This window comes from Sinocyclocheilus grahami, unplaced genomic scaffold (assembly GCF_001515645.1).
Source record: "Sinocyclocheilus grahami isolate Dianchi unplaced genomic scaffold, SAMN03320097.WGS_v1.1 scaffold5.1, whole genome shotgun sequence".
Classification (NCBI taxonomy): domain Eukaryota; kingdom Metazoa; phylum Chordata; class Actinopteri; order Cypriniformes; family Cyprinidae; genus Sinocyclocheilus; species Sinocyclocheilus grahami.
The window spans coordinates 6,773,852-6,788,997 of NW_015505184.1; the positions used below are offsets into that span (position 1 = coordinate 6,773,852).

Consider the following 15,146-nt stretch of genomic DNA (forward strand, 5'->3'; position numbering starts at 1 on the left):
AAAATTTAAGGGGGTCTGAATACTTTCTGTACCCACTGTGTGTGTATATATATATATATATATATAATTATTATTAATGCAGTTTTTATGATAGACTAGACTACATGAGAAATTTGTACTTTTAAAATTTTCTGCAGGACCGTCTACAGTTAACTAGTGAAGAGTAATTAAAATAAATAATTACTTGAATTATAATAAATAAAAACTTGTTGAAAATTGCAACCTATTACAGGACCTAGAATACATATTTTTGCGTAAACATCACAAACATCTTAATCTCAAAATATTAAAGATGATAAGAAAAACTGCAGTTTGAGCCATCATAATTTTACTATTTCTTATATAATTGTATTTAATCATATATTTTCCTAGATTCCACGATACAGTCTCTCCACAGCTGAGATTTCTGTCACAGTGAACTTGATGAATTTCCAGGAGTTGGTATCGAAACAGACAGCACCAGACCACCATTATGTCACTCTCATTATTGGAGACTGTGACAATAATGTAGTTTTCCAGCAGAAAATCCTGTAAGATCTATGTGATTGAATAATCAAAGGCAAGTTCATTTTCCTTAAAATATGAATAAATGAAAGAGATGCATCATTTTTTTCTCAAGGAACACGTTGCTCTCGAAATCTGGGAGCTGGTCAAAGAGAATCGAGGTGACAAGAGCACCTAAGGGAGAGGAGTTAAGCGTTCATTTGATCAGCTCTGAATACGGTCAGTGGTCACATAGCCCATGTCTGGCAGTAATTAAACTAGCCATAATGGCTTTTTGGATGTTCAGATAGTGTCATTCAATAAAATTTTAAATATTTGTCTGGCATAAACATTTTCATTTAGAGTGCTCTAGTAATATCTAGTAATATTTTAGATTAATTAATGATCGTTCTTTGTTTAGTGGGACTGGACGTTCAGCAGAAGTACAGAGTCTACTACTCAGGAGTGAAAAGATTTGGAGCTGAGTCCTGCATTAGAGAGAACCCTACATGGAGAGTGCAGAGGATTTACAAGATGGAGAAGACACAAGACACTACACTGACAACTCCAGCTCCGTCAAACAGAGGTCAGACTCCTTGACAACATGATCACAATATGATCAGATTCAGATAGAAGTACAATACATTTAAACTAGACTTGAAACATCCATCTTGGGTGATTAAATTACAAGCGGGCAGGTGAGACACATATTTTGGTTCTCCCCCAAGATAAATATTAATACCAGATGCTCTGATAAATCTGCTGAAACATCTGCTGTATATATAAAGTATACAATATTTTTGGCTCAAACACCACAGCTTAATTTTTTGGATATTTATAAAGACTATATTTAACTTAATATAGTCATTTTCTTTATAGATCCAGTGGCTCTGAATATAGTTAAGAGACAGTGCCATCATGTTTGCAAAAACAAGGAGCTCTGTGGGCACTGTCAGAATATATTACTATTTAGCAGTCTTAAGACTCAATGCTACTACTGCTAATAAATATTAATAAATCTTTATTTTTAAAGGAATAATCACATCTGTTTTCTTTTTAATTTTAACAGTAAACCTCTGTTGTGCAGCACTTTGTTTGGCAAAAAATAAAAGGGTTTAATTTTCATTTGATTAGGATAAATTAAATGAATGTTTTATGCCTTCATCTGATTACCAGAAAAATTTAAAACATTTTGTAAGGCCCTATTATTGATTAAAAAAGGACCCTATACAAAAAAAAAGAATAGGTTTAAAATACAGGCATGTGGTTCTTAATTTCTTTTTATTAATTCACCATTTGTAAACTGATGTTTACTGTTCATTTTTTAGAAATATCAGTAGCATTTGTATTAAATCTATATTCACTGAATGTAATAAAAAAAAATCGAGGATCGAATCGGGACCCAGCCCTACTCATTACACTGAATAAAGCACAGAATCATTACCTGAGATTATCATTGTCATAGTTGACAGTAACTAGTAATATAGTAAATAGCAACCGTTTCGAAATTCCCTGTCGCTTATCGCGTGTCACTGTTGCGGTGGGTTAGAACAAAAACTACATGGAAAAGTAGCTACCTCTTATGGCGTCGTGTCACGTATGGTTGGGACACGGTGTTATAGTTTGATCCCCCCAAAAAATGTAAGTATAAAAATATTAATGCTGACAGTTCTAATAATTGAATCTGCAATTAGGGAAAGTGGAGAGAAGAGATCCAGATGAGCAGGAACAGTTGACTTGTATGGCAGAAATGGACTTCCAGATTTTTTGTTTGTTCATTTATTTTTAATATTCAACAGGCAAAGTTCTTTAGTTTTCTGTATCTGAATACAAAAATTTTCATAATTGTTTGAATAATTAGGGAATTGTTTGACTACTGGGGGAAAAGATCTGAATATTTATCTTGTGACTCTTTTAACAACAATAAAAACAACAACAATAATAATAGCAAATGTTTTAGTCCTGGTCGGTGGCCCTTGGTATTGTTGGCAGAATTTGGCCCTCATGAAAACTAATTGAGGAACCCTGTCCTACACCATAATGTCATTATTTGTGCTGCTTGAGTCATCTAGTTTCTCTTGTAGGCAAAATTGGAGTGATGAAAAGGTCTGTAAGTCAGTCAAATTTCACCTCGTACCTCAGCAATCTAAAAATGAGGAATGAGAGACTCTGTGAGACTCCTGTGAAACGTTTAAAGGTCAGAATTCTGACTGTCAAGGGATATATGTACATAACTCAAAAAATATGATCCATTATAGTCAAGGAATAGTCCATTTGAATGGCTAGAATTTATTTTTGCAAGATATGTTGTATTGTGTATGTCATAGTCTCAGTCCTGTTTTCTTGACTTTCCCTGTAGATGAGGATGAATAATGGGACAGCATCTGTAAGCATGCAGCAGTTCTCATACAAACCCAAAGACACACTTCCTGCTGCCAAGAAGTATATGGGTTTTCTGCTGGCAACAGAAGTTAACTTATTAATGTTAATGAAGTTGACATTGTTGAGATTGTATTATTTTGACATTCATGATGTTGACATTCACTCTTAAGGTTTGAGGGAAGTCAGTGTTACACTCAAAGTACATATGAAATCAAGGAGCTAGAGGCCAGTTTTGACACTCAACATGAGAATTCATCATTTGAGTCATACCATGATGGTATGTTTACTCAACACATACTTATCACATACTCTCAAAGTTTGACAGAAAATACTGTAGTTAAAGTGAATGTGAAGTTAAATTAGTGAATCAGTGTTATTTTATTATTTGTGACCCGTGCTGGCAAAATGAGTCGGAATGCGCACAGGCTAATTTTAAGCTACAGGCAAAAAAAAGTTTAAAATTTTAGTCGAATTTGGGGTTTTCTCAAAAATGAATTCATTAAGCCCTCATCTAGCCATGGATTACATTTTCTGAGAGGAGTACGCTGACTCTCATCCGAAGCACATGCATAAAGGCACTTCCAGCCGCGTGCGATCCCGATAAATATACACAGAATTACAGTATTTAAGTATTCATGCACAAGTATTCGTGAACATTTGATGAAAAACATCTGATGTGTAACATTATATTAGATCTGTGCATTACAGTAGGTCTTAATATATAGGCCGTCTGTCTCATTAATGTTAATCTGAAAAGAAAAGAGGGAATCATTCACTGCTCTTGATTGAATTGCTTTTGTAGTTTTAATAATCAATTTATTTGTAACGAATACAATAAAGGGATTTTTACATTGTTTTCTTGAATGTTTTTGTTTAAATGTAAAATGAAAAAGGCAATGCATTATTTGTTTCTTATATTCTACTGTGTTTATTTTTTGCAGGTGTTTTTATAATAACAAAGATAAAATAAAAAATAGCTATATTGTGCTTACTAATATAGTAATTATTATTAAGAAAAGAACTGGAGGTAAAGTATCAATGTTGCTAGGTGATTTTACTTTGGAACCTTCAGAAAACTTAAACTCGATTTTTCTCAAAACTAACTTTGCTGACTCGACTTTAAACGGGTGTATTTCAGTCATTTTTCGTCCGATTCCAACAAATCATACATCATTTTGAAGGTCTTTTAATGGAGAAAATAAAATAACTAATTTTTGAAAATGTGCTCATTGTGACTCATTTTGCCAGCACAGGTGATGTTTTATCATTGAGATACTATTATCATTTTTATTAATAGTTAGAATTTTTTGTTTTTAGATTTTCTGGTTTAATTTTACTTATGTCTATGAGGTTCTTAGATTGTTATTTTACTCATTTTAGTTTTACTCTTTTTAGTACATCGTTTAAATGAGAAGTTTTTCCTCTTTCTACTCCATCTAGTTATTTAAGAGCTCTTAGAAGTCTGACGTATCAATTGTCAAACTATCTACAGGTTACAATGATGAGCCGGGAGACTTTTATTCTGAAATTGCAAATTATTATTAAGAAAAGAACTGGAGGTAAAGTATCAATGTTGCTAGGTGATTTTACTTTGGAACCTTCAGAAAACTTAAACTCGATTTTTCTCAAAACTAACTTTGCTGACTCGACTTTAAACGGGTGTATTTCAGTCATTTTTCGTCCGATTCCAACAAATCATACATCATTTTGAAGGTCTTTTAATGGAGAAAATAAAATAACAAATTTTTGAAAATGTGCTCATTGTGACTCATTTTGCCAGCACAGGTCACGTTTTATCATTGAGATACTATTATCATTTTTATTAATAGTTAGAATTTTTTGTTTTTAGATTTTCTGGTTTAATTTTACTTATGTCTATGAGGTTCTTAGATTGTTATTTTACTCATTTTAGTTTTACTCTTTTTAGTACATCGTTTAAATGAGAAGTTTTGTATTAAGAGCTCTTAGAAGTCTGACGTATCAATTGTCAAACTATCTACAGGTTACAATGATGAGCCGGGAGACTTTTATTCTGAAATTGCTGACCCAGCATTAGAACAGTCTCAACCTTTGGCTTTACCTCAAAGTATGTTTTTAGAGCATCTGATGCTTGCTATATATTGTTCATATTAGCAATAATAGCAAAGCAGTTTTCCTCACATAAAACTGAAATAATCTGTTACACATCATCTTTTCAGGGGTTTTGATTCACAGTCAACTCAAGCCATGCAACGATGGACAGATGAACAGAATAAGTGCTAATAAAGCCATTGTTTATACTGCCCATGCAAACCCAGAGCACAGTGCTGACTTTGATCACCTCTGGTCTGGTTCTCTTGATGTGACCTTTGACCTGGGAGTAAATGATTGGGATGATTTTGATGAAGGTAACCTGGTTGAAGCTAGTGAGGTGTGCTGTGATTCCAAACTATGTGACCCCATGACAGACCATGGTCAACCTTCAAATGCTGGTTTGTTAGGTTCATTTTATAGTCTTCTTTTTGCAATTTGTAATGTATCTTTGGATGTTCGATCTTGGTCAAATAGTTTAATTTTAAATACTAAAAGTTTGTGGGTATTTTTGTGCATTAGGAGGTTTGGCTTCAGCCTCACAATGTACATCCCAAATCATACAAGGAACTACAAGTCCTGTCTTGCCACAAAGGTAACCCCCTCTTCATTCAAATGTGTTTCAGTACAACTTGCGTTGATGTTGTGGGGCATTTTTCAAATCACCCGGAAAGTCATCCACTTCCCACTGATTAAAAGCATGTTTAATAGGAATTTAAGAGCAGTTATGCTAGGGTCCTGTGGGTGTAATAAGTAACTGTATCTATGTAATTTATAATATCTGTTGAACTATCCTTTGATTTTGGCCAAATGCCTCAGAAAGAAACACACACACACATATACATATATTTTATTTATGTATGTATTTATTTATATATTTATTTTTCAGGATCCAACCAATGACTGCTACCTCTCAAACTGTAAGCATACATAATTACTTTTTTAACATTTCCCCCAAATTGTTCAAGAAGAATATGGTACCATGTATTTTTGTATGGACTAGAAAAGATCGCAGTAATTGTGTTTGAGTCACTATTTGCTGGTTTTATTAATCATCTCACAGCCAGTGTGCTCAGAAATGAGAATGAAGTCCCTTTCAAACCAGAGTCAAGCCAAAACACCTTCAGTCCAAAGAAGATTTGATTTTGTCACATGGACAGATGCAGCTTTGATGGAAAACACACCTGTTAGCAGGTATTTTAAGAAATAATTAACTTTAATTATCATATTACAGATTTACTGTGTGTTAACATTGTTTAATAATTACAGGGATCACACAAAGGACATCTGCAATGAGACCAGTGTTTTTCTGGGTATGTTCGATGGTCTTTTTTAGAGTTGTTGTAGAGGATTCCTGACACATTTAACACTATGTTGTGTAAGGATGTTCTTGGTTTAATGTTGAATGTGAATTACAAAAAGAAAAGTTATATGTTGGCAAAGAGCTTTCTATCGATTTTGGAGGCTGAACTGTCTTTTAAGATTTAATATTTTAGCGATATTGGAAAATTACTCTGTAAATATCACATTTTTAAGACGGTGTTCTTTTAGCAGTTGGGTTAGGGTTAGTTTGAATTAGCTTTATATAAAAATACATGTCTATGTTATGATATCTACATAGCTGTAATACAATTTAAGATGTTTATTTCTGCCTTAAAAAATATTCAATAAAATAACAACCTTCTAGAAAATCAGCAATTAGTTTGACTCTTTTTTCCCCCCCTCTCTTCTCCATCCTCTGTTAATTGAAGAAAATGTTTTGGGCTCAACCAAGCAAATCAGCTGCATCATGTCAATTATATTTGTTGCAAAAGTTTATTATAATTTTAAACAGCCAATTATTTACAATGATTAGCTACTGAATCTTAAGCATATGTGACACTCCCTGTGTCCCCGTGTCACACACCTTATCTGGCCAATTCACCCTTATACAATCAAGACTTTTCAATAGAGTCATTACAAATCACTTAACACATTTTAACTACAAATACCTTCAGCATTCAAAAAGATTACTTCAGTTCATCAGTGCAAGGCATTACATAGGTCTGACAAGAATTTTTTTTTTTCTTTGATTAAATTTGTTGTTGTTCTCCTCTCATTCTCTGGAGGCGACAGTCTTCATCTGCCCCACTGCGATGGGATGTGGCATTGTAAATATAGCCGTCTCTTGTATCAGTGTTGCTAAAATAGAACATGCTAGTTAGCTTACAACCCATCAACCTAATATGTGTCACAGAACATCTAGATAGATAGATAGATAGAAGGTCAATGTTGGAATGAAACTTACGTTTGCATTGTATTGAATGCGATGCATTTCAAAGTTCCTCCCAAAAGTAACAAAGCTCCACCTACCCAGGCTACATAGAGGGCAGGACCAAATGTGTACCTGACCATTCAAAACAAAGATAGAGATAACAGGAAGTTATGCGTTCAGCACTTAACAGACACCTGTGAATCATATGTGAGTGAAAATCATTTTTTTCATCTTACCTGGAAGCAAATGAATCAATTCCGCCAGTGCCCGTGCCCGTGCCCGTGCCCATGCCATTCCCACAATGTATTCCTCCCTTCTCTCCTTGCTTAGAACATGCTAGTTAGCTTACAACCCATCAACCTAATATGTGTCACAGAACATCTAGATAGATAGATAGATAGAAGGTCAATGTTGGAATGAAACTTACGTTTGCATTGTATTGAATGCGATGCATTTCAAAGTTCCTCCCAAAAGTAACAAAGCTCCACCTACCCAGGCTACATAGAGGGCAGGACCAAATGTGTACCTGACCATTCAAAACAAAGATAGAGATAACAGGAAGTTATGCGTTCAGCACTTAACAGACACCTGTGAATCATATGTGAGTGAAAATCATTTTTTTCATCTTACCTGGAAGCAAATGAATCAATTCCGCCAGTGCCCGTGCCCATGCCATTCCCACAATGTATTCCTCCCTTCTCTCCTTGCCTTTGATTGTATTGGGTCTGGTATTGCATCATGAAACTAGGCACTATTTGATCAGCATATACTGATGATCCAGAAATATCAAAAATGCCTGAAAAGAACAAAGATTTTGTGGACCATGTGTATTATATTGGGAATTATTGTTACAATAAAAGGTTGTAAACATAATAGGTACAAATTGAAAGATCAGTGGGGTTTAGTTTAGATACTGAGTAATAATAAGCTTTTGTTTACCAGCAATGATAAACAAAATCCCTGCACTTAGCACCAGTTTGCCCTTGGTCAGTAGATCCATGCTTCTCATATTGAGGCACTTTAGGCAGAAGAATCCGATGAACACTGCAATCACACCTACTAAAATCGCCACTATCATCATAGCTCTTATAGCCTGAAGGATTCCTGAAAAAATACAGGGAAAAGAAAGCAGAACATTAGATATAGAATATTAATGCTTTTGAATCAATGCTTTTTGTTTTAATTCACCCAAAAAGGAAAAATCTGCCATTTATTCACTCTCGTGTCATTACAAACCTGCATGACTTTTATTCCTCCCTTCTCTCCTTGCCTTTGATTGTATTGGGTCTGGTATTGCATCATGAAACTAGGCACTATTTGATCAGCATATACTGATGATCCAGAAATATCAAAAATGCCTGAAAAGAACAAAGATTTTGTGGACCATGTGTATTATATTGGGAATTATTGTTACAATAAAAGGTTGTAAACATAATAGGTACAAATTGAAAGATCAGTGGGGTTTAGTTTAGATACTGAGTAATAATAAGCTTTTGTTTACCAGCAATGATAAACAAAATCCCTGCACTTAGCACCAGTTTGCCCTTGGTCAGTAGATCCATGCTTCTCATATTGAGGCACTTTAGGCAGAAGAATGCGATGAACACTGCAATCACACCTACTAAAATCGCCACTATCATCATAGCTCTTATAGCCTGAAGGATTCCTGAAAAAATACAGGGAAAAGAAAGCAGAACATTAGATATATAATATTAATGCTTTTGAATCAATGCTTTTTGTTTTACAAACCTGCATGACTTTCTTTTTTTTTTCTGTGGAACACAAAAGAAGATATTTTGACATTTTGGTTCCCATTGACTTTGATTATGTGGTTACAAAATATAATGGAAGTCAATGGGAATCAAAACTGTTTGGTTACTAACATTTTTAAATATCTTTTGTGTTCCATACAATGATGGTGAGTAAATGATGACAGAATTTTCATTTTTGGGTGAACTGTCCCTTTAAGAATGGACATGATCAGATGACAACATCTCCTCAGAGACATGGAAAAACTTTTTATATACCAGTATTTTTAGACTAGAAATGTTAGAAATGTTTAGTGAAAAAATATCATTTCCAGCACAAATTTCCAACTTTAGGTTCAGAAATAGACTTGAAGGAATAGGATGTCATTATTGGGTTTGTACACCGAAAATCACATTATGTTAACCTACTTGAGTAGCTCAGGTAGCTGTAGAGAGGTTGGCACTCGGTGAGTCCAGTCTGGGACACCTCGCAGTCCTTCCACAGGCCCTTATAATGGTGGATGGAGGTTGCCTTGTGCTCCTGCTGGTCTTCGGTGCACCACACATCCATAACCGTGGCAGCAAGAACTCCAACCGTACCGATGGCACCTGATACAAAACCTGTGGTCTGCAGCGCTGTGGCACTCATTCTGCTTCTGTCTTCGTTTCTCATCTAGGATTTGGTGAAGTTGGTGGTGACAAGTGTCGAGGTTGACTGAGGCTGGACAGGGTGAGACTGCTTTTTATAGTGTGAAGGCTCACATGCACACTCATGAAGTGATGCTTGAAAAGCATTGCGTTGTCATAGTTCCACCTACTTTCAGCAAAAATATAAAAGGAGTCACCATAACTGCCATCTCTCTGAGCACTAACGCAAATTATTCCTGAAGTCACTTGATGTGTAATATCTAAGAACAGTTCAGACAGGCCTTACAATGCACACCTAATTATTGCATCATTTTGACTTAGTGAGTAAACATTTCACTCTAGACAAAGTCTTGTCTTTGCCTTTTCTTCACCTCTGATTGTACCTCTGCTCAATACTTGACAATTACTGATGCATGAAGAATCAGCAGATGATGAAAAGAGTCTGATAACAATGAGTAATTAATGACATTTGTGAGGACAGCCAAGAAAACGTGAGCCATTGTGGAATGAGCAAGGATTCAAAAATATTATAGCATTTAATTGCATTAAGGTGCATGTGATCAGATGTATAGTACTGTACATCATCCAATAAATTATGAAAAAATAACAAAGAACACCTTTATGATTGTGCATGATATCATGCAGCTGTAGCTTGTTTATTGTAGATAATCATTTGGATGTGTTCCAGACATAATCTGCGGTTTCTGTAGAAACCGTGTGTATGTGTGTGTGTGTGTGTATAGTGCTTTAGCGAGAAATTACAAATGTCAGATGAACTAAAGGCTATATATGAGCTATATAGAATTGGCTTAAATAAATAAATTAGATAGATAGATAAAAAATGGAATTGTGGAAAGCCATAGAGCTTTAATTGGGCTAAATATTCAACCCTGATTTGCAACCCATATTTGTAATTAGAACATCAATATAAATATATTACATTGGACAGATAAATGACAAAAAGATGAAATAACATGAAAAAGATTTCAGGATATGGGAAAGAAAACGATGGCAAAAGCACAAAGATAATGCACTTTTTGAAACCAGGGAATGCTAGCTAAAATATGCCTTTATTATGGAAAACAGAACAGACAAGCATTTACCAGACAATTGACAATTTGTTTACAATTGAAAAGTTAATGATACAATGTGTTTTGCCTCAAGGATTTCAGTCACAGCTTTTGAATGCGGTCAAGAGATGTTTCATATAACAGCCTGTGGATGAATCATAAGACTAATGTCAAATATGAGCAATTATCAAAGGTCAAATACTGCGACTTTTTAGTTAGGTCAAATTACATGTAAGTAAAAAATTCGGTTATGTTGTGTAATATTAAAATATTGTGTAGCCTATACGTTACGTTGACAGGTTATTTTGAATAAACAAGTGTTTTATTTCAAATGCGCATGCTGTAGTACTGCTAATAGGCTACCTACAGACACTGGACACTATACAAATCAGCAGGTCATATTATAAAGTACTAACATCATAATGTAACGTGTGTGTGTGTGTGTTGTTTTTGGCTATTTAGCATGTAGAAAATGCCTTTGAAAGAGTTATACGCTCCATTTATAAACACATTTTCAAGTAAAGATGTCAATATACAAAGACTATTCAAATCACAACTCAGTGTCTTGCATTTGATTGTGTTAAAAATTGTCTTTGGCTCTGAGCAGTAAGTTAACATTTATCATTATTACAATAATAGCCTAGCAAATGGGCTTTATAACAATGCGAAAACAAATATCCCGTAGTACATACAAACAAACAAACAAATAAAATTATTATTAACAATAATAGTTCAACGTATTTTAATAAACATCTGAGAAAAGACCAATCGGAACTTTCCGCGATACTAATGACATTTGAATGACTGAGTCACAGCGCTGTAGAGCTGACCGCAGTCTTGCTCATACCTGGAAACACTATATAGGCAAGTGGAGGTGTGAGACTGGAAGAAGACCAGGGCGAACAGTTACAGGGCAGCAGGTATCCGGGGTTTGCAGGTGACAGGTGAGTGTGCGCGTACTGACCCGAGCATCCCAGACTCCCGAAGGACCGGGGTCCACTCTGATAGCCAAAAGCTGAAGAGAAAGCCAACGAGCCCGGGGTTAAAGCAAGTTTTTCATGTTGAAAAGCAGTGGTAGCAGTGCTAACAGTTGGCCGGCTCGGCTCCATGAAAGGATGTTGCATGGACGCAGCTAAATGAAGGGGTCGATGTTTGTCCAGATTTGAGATGGCTCGAAGTTCTCGCTCGCCGTGACGCGGTAAAGTCAACAGCGTGTCCTTCCTCAGCAGTCCTTTAGGTTTGCGTCTCGGTCGGTATTTGTAGTCGGGATGCTCTCTCATGTGTTGGGCGCGTAGTCTTTTGGCCTCGTCGATGTAAGGTCTTTTTTCAGACTCCGAGAGCAGCTTCCACTCGGCGCCGAGTCTCTTGCTGATCTCAGAGTTGTGCATCTTTGGGTTCTCCAGTGCCATCTGTCTTCTCTGACCTCGCGACCAGACCATGAACGCGTTCATTGGTCTCTTGATGCGCTCCATGGACTGCTTCATCATGTTCCTCGAGTTTATTTGCTGCTTTGCGTCACAGAATTTTTAAAAAGTTGCTAGAACGCCTGAAAGTATGTTGAAATCATCTGTGGACGGAGAGGGTTCTTCCTCTGGTGAGGTGAGGTGAGATGTGCAGCGGTGTTTAAAAAGCAGAATTATTATTATTTTTTTGGCCACCGAAACTGAAGTGTGTGAGAACGACTCTCTTGAGAGTTTCAAAGAAAGCTTTGCAGCGAGTTCTCGTGCCCAATCAGCGCGTGAGCGACAACGACACCAGAAAGAGTGACTTCTGCAAAAAGAGAGACTCAATGAAATGAAAATGACTTTAAAGCTGCCTATAAAAGTTTAGGTAAGCCGCTCTCTCAAAACACACACACACACACGTTTGTTTCTGTGAATTGTGGGGATTTCCATAGACTTCTATTCCGTTAATGCTGACCAAACGATATTTTCTATCCCCTAAACCTACCCCTTAAGTAAAACCCGTTTGCATTGCTACACTTTCAGATAAACATAATTCATTTTTTCCCCTCGTGGAGACCACAGTCCAGTTCCCACAATGTCAAAAATTTCAGGTTTTACTATCCTTGTGGAGACATTTGGTCCCCTCAGTGTAGCATAAACAAGTACATACACACACACACACACACACACACACACACACACACACACACACACACACACACACACACACACACACACACACACACACGAGGAGGACACTATTAAGTGAACTCTGTCCTTGGTGCTGACAGATTATTTACAACAAAAGCTGTCATAGGCATAACATGTCCATGAATTTTATTTGTAATCAACAATGTAATCATATGCTATATGAATGCATAAGGGGAAATGTGTATTGTAGAAGCCACAACCATTTCCTTTGCAACCACTTTTCTTTGAATCACCTTCTTGCTTTGGCCAGTGAATTTCACATGCTCCTGCAGAGTGAATCAATTTTTAAGAATGAAGTACAAACATTACACTTATATAAAATGAATGAATAAAATGTCAAGTATTTAATGTCAAAATACCCATTTACACCCAGAAGAATACCGAAGCATTTGCAACATTGATAATGTTATACAAAAGATTTTACTTTCAAATAAATAATTTCTATTCATCAAAGAACCCTGGAAAAAATGCAGCAATATCAAAATGTTTCAATATTAATAATAATAATTAATAATGTAATAATAATTAACAATATTAATAATTTAGCAGCAAATCAGCATATTAGGGTGAAGGATCATTTGACACTGAAGATGCTGATGCTGAAAATGATGAGGAAAATTCAGCTTTGAATGAAAAGAATGAATTAGGCCTATATTTTAAAATATATTCAAAGGGAAAACAGTTACTTTAAATTGTAATATTTCACTATATTACTGTTTTTAATGCATTTTCCATCAAATGAATGCAGCCTCTGTGAGCAAGAGACTTCTTTAAAAAACATTAAAAAGTATTATTTCCTGGTTGCTTTGACAATTGATTATGTTTTCCCTTTTATCTGCACAGGTGTTACAAATGCAAGTATGGCATAGCAATTTAGAAATATATAGAAGATGTGTTAAATTCTCAAAAATAACATTTTCCTCTATTAACAGCTGTTTTTTGTTTTAATCATAAACCGATGTATGAATGAAGAACTGGATTATTTACAATGCAGAAAAGAAACTAAATAATACTAAGATAATCCACCCTTCCAACTATTGTGATTTGGTAAAAATGCAAAGTGCATGAGAATGACTAAAGTCTAAAGAAATGATTTTCCATTATGTCCAAAAAGGAACATCATTCTGCAGACGCCTGGATATTCTGGCCACGGATAAGCACGTTAGCCATGAATAATCCTTCCATGTTAAAGGAAAGATTCCTTCCTAATGTATGTCTCGAGCCCACTGCTTGTGTGAATTGTTCAGATAAATGAGAGGAGCATGAACTGACCACAGGACAGCTGGTGATTTGCTGTGTCCATCATGAGATTTTATTCCCTGGACTGAGGGATTTTTGACACAGGGTGGCACTGATGACATGCTGGGAAGCTGATTGCTTTTCATTTGCCTTTTACAGGTAGATAAAATAGCCATTGAAAGAGCTATCAAATCTAGACCCTGCTTTTAGATGCCTTCTTTTATCACCTCAAATGACAAGTAGTGTGAAAAGAGTTTAGCATTCACCTCTAAATATAAGGCCAGTAAGTGGAAACTAATGTTTTTTTAACCTTAAACCGCATAAACATTTCATTACACCAAATACACAAAATAATGTTCTTTTTAGCAGCATCATATGACCCCTTTAAAATGACAATTGTTTATAACATTTTAATTCGTTTAGGTTTTAAATAAGTAATCATAAGTGTAATATGTTAACTTTATATGTTTATATGTTAAATATTTGGTCATTGCACCAGGTAAAAATTTTAAGTGCAATTTTATCATCATATAGTTTCTATAGCTGTGTTCTGCATATTTGGATGCATTCTACACTCAGAAAGAGAAAAAGAGAAATTGAATGCATATGGCAATATGCTCCTTGTGGAGAGTGATTAGCTAGACCAGTGTTTCCCAACCTTTCTTTAGTCGCGGCACCCTTTGGAAATTTTAACAAACTTGTGGCACCCTACAAAATTAATTTTGTCACAATATTTGAATTTCTAACTTCGATATGATAATTTGAAAAGTATAGATATTCGGTACAACAGGGAAGAACTGCAGAATATAATGTCATAAAGATATTTTTTATATTATTAAAACATTTTGTCCATCAATGGTGGCAATCAGTAGGCTAATTTCTAATGAAGAGACCAATTTATATGACAGATTTTAATGTAGGCTTTTATACATATGTAAACATTATTTAATTACCATTATAACTAGCTATCTCAAAAAAATATATATTTTACAGTGGGGTAATTTTGGTGCAGTAGCACGATTTCAATAATGATGTTTGAATAAAAAATGACAAGTAAGCAGTCAGTAATAAAATAAGAACAAATAAAGAAATTAAT

At 35.2% G+C, this 15,146-nt stretch overlaps 3 protein-coding genes across 3 annotated transcripts in view; 1 reads left to right on the forward strand and 2 right to left on the reverse strand.

Moving 5' to 3' along the window:
- The window catches only part of hfm1 (helicase for meiosis 1), a 16,759-nt gene extending 10,265 nt beyond the window's left edge, over positions 1-6,494 (forward strand). Inside the window, exons 25-37 of the mRNA XM_016273398.1 lie at positions 373-530; positions 620-723; positions 905-1,069; positions 1,363-1,434; positions 2,568-2,680; positions 2,843-2,925; positions 3,036-3,142; positions 4,868-4,951; positions 5,064-5,336; positions 5,458-5,530; positions 5,825-5,855; positions 5,999-6,129; positions 6,205-6,494. Coding sequence (XP_016128884.1) covers positions 373-530; positions 620-723; positions 905-1,069; positions 1,363-1,434; positions 2,568-2,680; positions 2,843-2,925; positions 3,036-3,142; positions 4,868-4,951; positions 5,064-5,336; positions 5,458-5,530; positions 5,825-5,855; positions 5,999-6,129; positions 6,205-6,271 — 1,461 coding nt within the window. The 3' untranslated portion in view covers positions 6,272-6,494. The remainder of the gene's footprint in view (positions 1-372; positions 531-619; positions 724-904; positions 1,070-1,362; positions 1,435-2,567; positions 2,681-2,842; positions 2,926-3,035; positions 3,143-4,867; positions 4,952-5,063; positions 5,337-5,457; positions 5,531-5,824; positions 5,856-5,998; positions 6,130-6,204) is intronic.
- Positions 6,495-7,612: 1,118 nt separating this feature from the next.
- On the reverse strand, positions 7,613-9,860 carry LOC107586152 (claudin-18-like). Its single transcript, XM_016273409.1, has 6 exons — positions 9,367-9,860; positions 8,691-8,855; positions 8,426-8,520; positions 8,129-8,207; positions 7,820-7,985; positions 7,613-7,715 (listed from the first exon to the last, which is right to left on the reverse strand). Exons 1-6 carry the CDS (start codon positions 9,608-9,610, stop codon positions 7,613-7,615), a joined length of 852 nt encoding a protein of 283 aa, XP_016128895.1. The 5' UTR covers positions 9,611-9,860.
- A 1,604-nt stretch (positions 9,861-11,464) lies between these two features.
- LOC107586159 (transcription factor SOX-14-like) lies at positions 11,465-12,139 on the reverse strand. Its single transcript, XM_016273423.1, has one exon. It carries the CDS (start codon positions 12,137-12,139, stop codon positions 11,465-11,467), a length of 675 nt encoding a protein of 224 aa, XP_016128909.1.
- Positions 12,140-15,146: the final 3,007 nt, after the last annotated feature.

Coding starts and splice junctions, on each gene's coding strand:
- LOC107586152 (XM_016273409.1), bottom strand. CDS start 9,610: ATGAGAAACGAAGACAGAAGCAGAATGAGTGCCACAGCGCTGCAGACC. Junction 8,521..8,690: donor GATTTTGTTTATCATTGCTG/GTAAACAAAAGC, acceptor CTGGATCATCAG/TATATGCTGATCAAATAGTG. Junction 7,986..8,128: donor GATTTTGTTTATCATTGCTG/GTAAACAAAAGC, acceptor TGTTCTTTTCAG/GCATTTTTGATATTTCTGGA.
- LOC107586159 (XM_016273423.1), bottom strand. CDS start 12,139: ATGAAGCAGTCCATGGAGCGCATCAAGAGACCAATGAACGCGTTCATG.